Source organism: Phasianus colchicus, chromosome Z (assembly GCF_987193195.1).
Source record: "Phasianus colchicus chromosome Z, bPhaCol1.hap1.1, whole genome shotgun sequence".
Lineage (NCBI taxonomy): Eukaryota > Metazoa > Chordata > Aves > Galliformes > Phasianidae > Phasianus > Phasianus colchicus.
Window position 1 is genome coordinate 40121680 of NC_143476.1, and position 9825 is coordinate 40131504.

The following is a 9825-nucleotide window of genomic DNA, read 5'->3' on the forward strand; positions in this document are numbered from 1 at the left end:
CTTTCAGTCTTGTTTGTATGAAGGTATCAGCTTTCAAAAGTCAAGTCCTTCTGTAATTTGCTAAACTCTGAAAAAAATATTCCAAAATAAATTGACAGCAGTACATTTACAAATAACATTCTGCACATACTTTATCATGGAGAAAAATACATCTTGTAAGACATTTCTTACTGTTTAATATCTGACACTTCTATATTTGGATATTATTGGTCAAAGAGGAATAGTATTATTCTTAGAAATAATTGTTTTGTTGTTTTTCAAATATAGATACACGTATATTTACCTAAACTATTTTATTGGCACGCTAAGTTTTTATGCTACTATATTACTATATCACTCAGATATGCCTGTCTGTACTGCAGTCAGACATGAATTGGTGACTCTGCATTTGATGACTCTGGTGACTTTGCATTTTAGTAGGTATCAGGCCATTTGAAACAATGTATTGATTTTTCATTTCTAAAGGTCAACATATGCTGAAAGATAGCTTGCATATTAAAATAATCTGTGCATGCAGAGTTTTAGCCTAAGGGGGAAACATACTTCATGTTATACAACAAGAATTTTCATTGACATACACTAAAAATGAAGTACTACAATTCCCATTAGAAAAACAAAATACATTTCCTGAATAATTATGCCTGATATTCTCGTGTCTTAATTATCTGTCATTCAGAAATCTTATACTTTACAAATCAAAGCTGAGATGCTACAGGTACGTAAAGTGGAACACTATTCTCATTTTCCTTCTCTTTGTTAACTAGAAAAAATCAATAGCATTCACAGCTCGAGAGAATTCGGATTATCGTAAGATTTCTCAATTACTTTAATGATAAAAGGGCAGTATTCCTTAATAGTGTGCAGTCAGAGCACAAAATGCATATATATGTACATACAAATATGCTTCATGTTATCCTCTATGTAATCAATTCTTGAGACATGCCTCCACCTCATAAAAGAGGCAAAATATTTTCTGTGTACAGAACTGTAACAATTCAGCAGAATAACCCACAAATGCTTGTAAAATTCTTCAACAATCTTCATTAAACAGTAATATAGAATCACAGTATAATTTTTGGAAGTGACATCTTGATGACAACTTTCCTGGAGAAAAAAGGCTGCGGGGTGACCTCATTGCAGCCTTTCAGTACCTAAAGAGAATCTACAGGAGAGGAATAAACTCTTTGGAAGGGCAGATAACAGCAGGACAAGGGAAAGGGTTTTAAGTTGAGGGAGGGAAGATTTAGGTTGGGTGTCAGGGGGAAGTTCTTTACAGAGAGTGGTGAGGTGCTGGAACAGGCTGCCCAGAAAAGTTGTGGATGCCCTGTCTCTAGAGGTGTTCAAGACCAGATTGCATGGGCCCCTGGGCAGCCTGGTCTAGTATTAAACAGGGAGGTTGGTGGCCCTGTCTGTGGCAGGGTGGTTGGAGATTCATGATCCTTGAGGTCCTTCCAACCCTGGCCATTCTGTGATTCTGTGATATCACCTGTGCCAACATTCTATCCTCCAATACAGTCCAAGCACAGTGACATCTTGTCCAACTGAGGCTGGAGCATCTCATGGGAGATCCTACCCCCTGTCTCGCTCCAATTTATAGGAGGGAGATGAGGTTCTTTTAATACCCGTATACCCGGTGTGAGATTAAGAAACAACGGTTCATATGTTAGTCCAAACAGTTTATTATAAATCCTAATTAGGGAGACGGGGAAGGGAAGGAGGGTGATAGAAAAGATAGGAAAGAAGCAAGAATGCCGTAAAGCGGGGCTAGTCACTACCAGGATCCAGAAATGGTCCCGTTGCACGCCGCTTCGAAGGTCTGAGGCAGTTCTTCTTCAGCATCGTGGTAGAGTGCAGAGCAAGTCCAGGAAGGAGAGAGGGCAGGTCGTGAGGCTTCTTTATGGCAGAAACCTCTTCTTCTTCATGAGGAATCTGTTGCCAGAAAACCTGCATTCTTCTTCATGATTGTAGGTCCCCATTTTATCCTTCTTCTCTCTCTGCCTATGTGACATCTCTGGGTGTGAAGCCGGAAGCCCGCTCCAGCTTCATCCAGGTGTTCGCAATCGTTAGGGACATCTCGGTCTGTCCATCTACCTCGGTGCACACTAATGTGGTGGGTGGTAAAATGGCGTTTATTAACTCGTGACAACAGTTTATATAGCCTTGTACACCTTCGTCTACGCCCCTCTTATCATACGCAAGCACTTACATCACTACTTCTTATCTAGTTACTACGAGCAACTACTCGAAAGTTCTATGCTCACTGTCTACATCTCCCCCCCCCTATGCACAAGCGCAACTACCTTATCCTGAGAGGACTCTAACCGCGTACAACCGAAGCCCCGCTTTGCGCCTATACATGCCACTGTCCTCTCAGTCAAGCCTTGCCCCGTTACATCCCGAATCGCAAAGTTCCCGCGCTACCCTTATATCACTACGTTTTCTGACTGCCTACAAGCCTTTTGCATTTTACTATATTCTACGCGATAATTGACTGTGCGGTCAATCATCCTTTGAATACAACCTAACATAATTTGTAGAAAGCATGGCATACACACTATCAAAAGCAAGATAACTACAAGTCCTAAAAGCAGTCCCTTCAATAAGTGCACACCCCATTCTCCGATGCTTCCGAACACACTTCTCAACCAGTCCCCGATGGTGTCCGTCTCCACGCCGATCTTGTTGACATGTTCCTTCAAATACTGAAGCTTCTTGTGCATCGATTCACTGTGATCGCTGAGATTGAAACAGCACATCCCTGCAATGTCCTCACAACCATGGCCCTGAGCCAAAAGCAAGAAGTCAATAGCTGCTCGGTTCTGTAGGATCGCGTGTCTGATACTCGTGACGTCCATTAACAGATTGTTGAGGAGTGATGTTGTTACATTGGCCTGTTTAACGGACCAACAAGCCAGTCTCTCAATTTCCTTTAAAGCCTGTGCCGCTGCCACTCCCGGAGCTAGGATAGACGCGAAGATTCTTGCCGTGGCACCCCAAAGCTGCACGCCATCTGAGCACGTCTCGCCCATATGCTTTATGCTTCGTTTTGTTCTGCTAGGTGTTCGTGTTGTATCGCTGAGCATTCTAAGGGTCTTAATGATTTCCGTGTGATTAGGTGCTAACATGGCGAGCCTACCCAGATAGCAAGGACCCCCTACCGGACGGCTTGGTATTCCTTGCCACGCGCGATCCCCGCAAATGAGGAAGATGTTAGGTGGTAGCGCCTTTGGCTTGGAGAAGGTACTACTTTTACAATTAAGCCAAGCTCCTGGTGGGAAGACTGTGGCAGCCCATCCACAGCACCCGCTGGCGTTACCAAGCTGATCGCCAGTACAGTATATCGTGGTACCACTCACATTAAAGGATTGGAAACTATTGATCCACTCACCCCCTCTCTTGCAGTTGACCCAGGGAGGTGTCGAACTTTGTGTAGTAGACTTCCCTATTGTGCACGTGTAAACGTCGAAGGATCGCGAGGATCCTGTGCGTTGCGAGTGTGTGCAATTGAACATTTCCCAATACTTATGTTGATATCTGCCACAATATCCCCCTCCCTTGAAGAGTTGGTTCCTATCAGCTGTTACTATAGTGAATGGGTCAGAGGAGTTGGTTTCACGGTTAAAAAAGGGATTAGACCATGGGGCTATCAGAAAGTTGTGCGCCATTCCCTCACGGTCCCACCCGTAGATGCCGGTTGGTTTTGAATATGGGGCGAACCCTATACATCCCCCCACCGTAGGATCAGTTGTAGAGGGAGTACTATAGGTGACATTTGGGAGGGCTTGTGAGCCTAATAGTTGCATCTCTAGTGGCTCGTCCCAAAGGGAAACATTCAATCTTGTCAGCAAGCAAGATACCTTTCGATAGGCAAAGGTAACACTTATGTGAGGGCCACCCTTGATTTCCTCTGATACAAAGAGTCGGTCTTGTTCTGGGGCCTCGCAACTAGTATTAGAGACATAGCCCTTAAAATCCTGTTCTCGGATCCCTAATGGGACACCAATTAAGCACGTTCTAAATGGCGAGGTGGCCGACTGTGTGGAGAGACAAAAGTCTGTCTGGCCAGTGCGGTTGGCCCAAGTGACCCAAAGGTTCCCTGGCTGTTCTACAAGGTGTATATCGGCGCCCGTCCCCGTGACCCCGCACAGAATCAATAAACAGACAAACACCATAACTCCATCAACTCTCGTCGACAGCAAGGACTTCTTCTCCGGATCTTTCCTGTCTGTCTTCAGGGGTCTCTTTCTCGGGTCCATCTTGGTGGTGCTCCTGGGATATCCAGTCAGAAATGCCTGCAAAGGGAGAGCTCGCCTCATCTTTTCCAGTCACATCATTTTCGCGACCTAAATCTGGTTTGATCTTTCTGGAGGGGATCCAAATAATTTTATCCGTTTCCCTATTCTTAACTGCCGCATAGCCCCGACCCCAAACCAAGACATTCCATCCCTTTTCCCATTCACCTGCTCCCAAGCGTATTTTTACAGGTGGCCCTTCTGTAATGATGGTCGGTTTCCAGTGCTTCTGCATCGGGGTCTTGGCGTTGTCACCCCTCTCAAAATGATTCAACGCATACAAAGCTTTCGCCAATATCTCTCCTTGCTTATTCATTGGGATCTTTTTCATAAACCCGTCTCCCTCTGCAAGTACGCGGATCTTATTCTTCAGAAGACGGTTAGCTCGCTCTACCATGGCCTGACCTTGGGAATTCCCTGGAATTCCGGTCGTGTGTGCTATCCCCCACCTCGCCAGCCACTCTCGAGTGGACTTTGAGGTGAAGCATGACCCATTGTCTGTCTTGATTGCCTTGGGCTTCCCTAATGCGGCAATAGCCGTGGCCCAATGATGCTGCGCCGCTATTGATGTAACACGCCCGTGCTGGGTTGCTATGACTACTGACGAGGCAGTATCCACGGTAACGGCCAGCCAAGAGCGCGCGGCCATTCTTGGTTCAAGCGTGAAATCAGTCTGCCATATCTGTAAGGGTCCCAAGCCTCTAGGATTTACCCCGGCCTCCAATGCTGGAGCAGAGTTGCAATAAGGGCAAGCCTGAATAACCTCCCGAGCTTGTTGCATAGATATGTTACATGCTCTAGACAGAGCACGAGGCCCGATATGAAAGGCCGTATGGAGGTCTTTGGCTTCCCTTAGCGGGTATGCCTGGAGAGCGGCTTGAGTGTCCGCTATGGCATTCCCCTCTGTGAAGAACCCTGGTACATCAGAATGACTACGTACATGAAGGACCGCAACCATGGCCGTTCTTTGGCTTAATGCATCCTCTAGGACAAAGGCGGCCGTCGTAGACGGAACCCCCTCTTGTCCCATCTTGAGCAGCATTTTCGCGGCAAACGCAGAGTCTGTAACTACGTTAGTGGGCGTTGCGGGCCACAACAGGAGTGCCATTGCTACAGCGCGAACCTCAAGTTGTTGTACACTCGCCTCTGGATCACTGGTCTCCTTCACCAGCCACTCAAAACCTTCCCTCCATACCACTACCCCCTTATGGGTGTTCGAGGAGGCATCGGTGAACACCGTAGGCCCTACCACGGGGCCATCGGTGACCCTTATCTTCAGTGAGACACGTAGCGGTCGTGCGATGTCGAAGATGGGCGGCGAATCGCCGCTCCTTATTTTTCCCGCAAATCCTCTAAGGGCCAACAAGAGTCCCTCTGGGAATGGGAGGTCTTCTCGGAAACACGCGGGTAACAAAAGAATCTCAACATCCTTACCAAAGGTTCTTACGGCCGAGGCACGGAGCTTAGCAATCAGGAGGGCAAGCACCTCCAGCCAAGCAGTGAATGCCCTAGTAGGTTGGGTGGAGAACAACCACAAGCATGGTCTGGGGTGTTTCGCCAATCCCTGCCCCAGGACCCCTATCGCTCCTTGCTCACATCGAGAAACTGCTCCCTCTAGTGGCAGAGCGGGGTCCCAACGATCTAAAGAAGCAGTAGTACTGAGCTGCACAATTTCGCTCCATGCTAATCTCATATCCAAGTTCCATTCTCTCTCCTCATTTGGATCTAACCCCTTCAGCTGTTCGTAAAAGGGGTTCATCAGTCGTGGTGGGATCCCTAACGCTGGCCGGACCCATTGAAGGGATCCTACCAGCTTCTGAACGTCCCACAAAGTAGAGATCTTCGGCTCTGCTAATAAGCCCACTGGAGTTACGCAGGTGCTACCTAACCGATATCCAAGGTACTCCACGCCAGGTTCTCTCTGGATTTTATCTTGAGAAATAGTAAAGCCCGCCTCCTCTAGCACACTGATGATCTCCTCCCCCATCATTTCCACTTTCTCACGGTCAGGGGCAGCTATCAAGAGATCATCCATGTAGTGTAACATACACAAAGACGGATATTTACGTCGGAGGGGCTCCAATACCTGTCCTACTACCAGCTGGCAGATAGTAGGGGAACACGCCATCCCTTGAGGCAAAACCTTCCATTGAAATCTACGTGCAGGAGCCTGATTGTTGATAGAGGGAAGGGTGAACGCGAAAGCTTCGCGGTCCTGCTCCGTGAGGGGAATAGAAAAGAAGCAGTCCTTGAGGTCCAGTACCATCAGGGGCCAACCACGCGGGAGCGCCGAAAGGACTGGTACCCCCTGCTGGACTGCCCCAAAAGGAACTAGTTTAGCATTAACAGCACGCAAATCATGCAGCAGACGATAGGATCCAGACGCCTTCCGAATCACAAAGACAGGTGTATTCCAACAGCTAAGCGAAGGTTCTATGTGCCCTAATTGGAGTTCCCGCTCAGCCAGATGTATTAGCGCTACATGTTTAACTTCAGGAAGGGGCCACTGATCAATCCACACAGGGGTGTGGTCTGGCTTCCATCTTAGCGGGATAGCCAGATGTAGCGCTACAGTAAGAACAGTGGCCCTTCTTATAAATTTGTCAGACGAAGCCCTAGGCCTTGCAGGCAATCTCTCCCCAGGAGGCTTCCTCTGACCGGGGCCACCGCTGGAACAATAAGCAAAGGTCGCTCCAGAGAGCCGTCCCGATTTATGACCCCGACTTCAATCGTTTCTTGGGATTTCCGCATAGGAACTCCCCCGCCTATCCCGTAAACCTGCTTCGAAGCCTCCATCAATGGCCAGTCGGCAGGCCAATCCTCCTCCGCGATGATAGTAACATCAGCCCCAGAATCCAGCAACGCCGTGATGTAAACGGTGCGCTGCTTCACTGGGTGGCTACCTGTGTTAGTCATTGCAACCTTGACCAGGGGGCGGTCATTATGTTCCATAGCCATTGCCAATGACACGGCAGGGCGAGTTGAAGGAGGCCCCAGCCCTGAGAAGGATCCCTTCCCTGGCCGGCGGCCCTTACCCGTACCCTCATCCCGCAGGGCGTATTGAAATCTCCGGCATGACCTAGCGGTGTGCCTCAGCCCGCCACATAGTTGGCACCGATCACCGTCAGCTCCTGACCCCCTTCCTTTCGGGCATTGCGCCTGGTAGTGCCCTGGGGATCCGCAAGAATAGCAAACTCCCCGGACGCGGCCTCCTGGCCCACCTTGTCCGTCCCTTTCTCTGTTGGCTACCGCCATAACCAAGGGCTGGATGGCCGATGACATAGCCGCAGCTATTCCCTGGTCTGTAAGTGGGGTAACCTTCTGTCTGTCTAGAACATATTTGATAATTTCTCCTGGTGTCGTTAACGTAGAGGGCGCCGCTCGGATAAGCTGTTGGACATCCGGGTGTGATTTCTGTCTAAAGCAATCAATAATCACCGGGGCTCGTGCTGAAGGTGGAAGGTCCGACCCCTCAACCGCCTTTATGAGGCGATTAGCAAAATCCACAAAGGATTCCGATGGTCCCTGTGTGATATCTGCCCAGGGGACAGTAGGTTCTGCTAACCGGGCGACCTCCCTGAACGCTTGGAGAGCCGACGCCGTAGTAGCGACCAACTCCCCCGGTCTCAAAAGCGTAGCCTGGCCCTCCGGGTTTCCGGCCATTCCATCCGCCAGGCCTTTTAAACGATCTAAATTAGTTCGCTCCCCTCTCCCTTGACCATTTGCAGGGTGTCTGGGGTCTCGGGTGGCTGCCGCTACAACCGTCTGCAGCTGGACATCCCAAGCGTCCAACCACAAAGCATATTGAGCAGGGGCTAGTACGACCCTCATAAGATTCGTGACATCGTGCGGCAGCAGCGGGGAAGACATTACAGCTTCCACTTCTGCCATAGTAACCGGAGACCGCAAGCCTTTGGTCCTAACTGTATCAGCTAATCGCGTAATTACTTTCGACTCCAAAGGAGCCCAGGCCGGCCCCCCCGCTTTTATCACCACGGGCATGGCTATCACGGACGGAGCTGCTGTTGCAAGCTCCTCCCTTACCCTCGCCCAGTCAGTCAAAGCTGGCCCGGGGGCCGAGCCGAAGCACCCCGGCTCCACCTTTCGCTCCACCCCTCGGGGCGGATCGTCCCTCCCCGCTGGTGACGCGGCTACGCCCTCCCCGCTCGGCCCTCCCAGCCCCTCCAAAGAAGGATACAAGCCGCTCCCCCCATAAGGAGGGGGGGCCGAGGGGGCAGCTGTGGCGCAGCTGCAGCCAGCGCCTGTCCCACAGTGATAACAAGATGTTGTTTTTGGCGCGGTCGCCTCTCCCGGCGCCATCTTCATGTCTTGCTGCGCAGCTGTAATCTTTTCCTCCACGCCGTTCTGAGGCTCCGCGACCGGTTTTCCTGTGGAATCTGCGGGAGAGACCTTTCCTCCCCCCAAGCCCAGCCAAAACTTCGCTTGCTCAGATGTAACTTGCTCCTCTCGCGCTGCCTTCAGCGCCCCCCAGACCAATCCCCAGGTTTTCAACTCCCCTGACTTCCCGAGTACCATCGCCCGCTGAGAAAGCGCTGCGGTGATAGAATCCCAGGACCCCGGGGTATACAGATCTGAGGGAGATGTAAGCAGCCCCTCCTTTAATAACAGTGATAGCACTGTACCTATTTCCTTCTTAGAAGGAGCATTTTTCCCGCAATGGGTCTTACACGCGGACGAAATCACCTTTATGACGGCTTCCATCGTCGGGCGCAATCTCCTCGACGGAACAAGCGACCACCAGGCACCTCTTCCGGTGATCTCCTGGGTCCTCGGACAGGCCTTATAGGCTATCGGCCGTACCTTCCGACGCTACCCAGCTTCCACTCTCCTTAAGCCGCAGCCCCCTCTTCTAGGGTCATCACCTCCTTCCCCAAGGGAGGTGGAACGAGAGCAGGAACCCGCCACGCCGCCTGTGGCCGACCACTTTTCCCTAACGTCACGTCGGGGTCACCATATGAAGCCGGAAGCCCGCTCCAGCTTCATCCAGGTGTTCGCAATCGTTAGGGACATCTCGGTCTGTCCATCTACCTCGGTGCACACCAATGTGGTGGGTGGTAAAATGGCGTTTATTAACTCGTGACAACAGTTTATATAGCCTTGTACACCTTCGTCTACGCCCCTCTTATCATACGCAAGCACTTACATCACTACTTCTTATCTAGTTACTACGAGCAACTACTCGAAAGTTCTATGCTCACTGTCTACAGGGTGCTTGAGCAAGAGTCATGTGAGTACCCCCGGAGATGGCCATCTTCCTCGAGATAAGCCCACACAAAAGACCGCTTCACGGCCATTAAGCTGCAGCTTATCTCTCTTTCGTTGCCCCTGGCCTCCTCCATCTGTGTCCCTCAGACAAAGGATTTCACAACCCTTGCTCAGGACTTGTCCGTCAAAGTTCTCCACACAAAGGATTTCTCAACCCCTGCCCAGAACTTGCCTGAACTGGTTCATCTGAGTCCTCAGCAAGCTTTGAGACAATGATGTAAAAGAATAATCTCTTACACTCCCTCTC

The 9825-nt window shown here is 50.1% G+C and overlaps 2 protein-coding genes across 2 annotated transcripts; both read right to left on the minus strand.

Moving 5' to 3' along the window:
• Positions 1–2111: 2111 nt before the first annotated feature.
• Positions 2112–4413, minus strand: LOC149912905 (uncharacterized). The gene has a single exon (XM_090131214.1). It carries the CDS (start codon positions 4314–4316, stop codon positions 2424–2426), a length of 1893 nt encoding a protein of 630 aa, XP_089987340.1. The 5' UTR covers positions 4317–4413; the 3' UTR covers positions 2112–2423.
• A 2339-nt stretch (positions 4414–6752) lies between these two features.
• On the minus strand, positions 6753–9514 carry LOC149912906 (uncharacterized). The gene has a single exon (XM_090131213.1). It carries the CDS (start codon positions 9012–9014, stop codon positions 6885–6887), a length of 2130 nt encoding a protein of 709 aa, XP_089987339.1. The 5' UTR covers positions 9015–9514; the 3' UTR covers positions 6753–6884.
• Between the last annotated feature and the right edge of the window lie 311 nt (positions 9515–9825).

Excerpts from the sequence above, each read along its gene's own strand:
- LOC149912905 (XM_090131214.1), bottom strand. The coding sequence starts at position 4,316 with ATGAGGCGAGCTCTCCCTTTGCAGGCATTTCTGACTGGATATCCCAGG.
- LOC149912906 (XM_090131213.1), bottom strand. The coding sequence starts at position 9,014 with ATGGAAGCCGTCATAAAGGTGATTTCGTCCGCGTGTAAGACCCATTGC.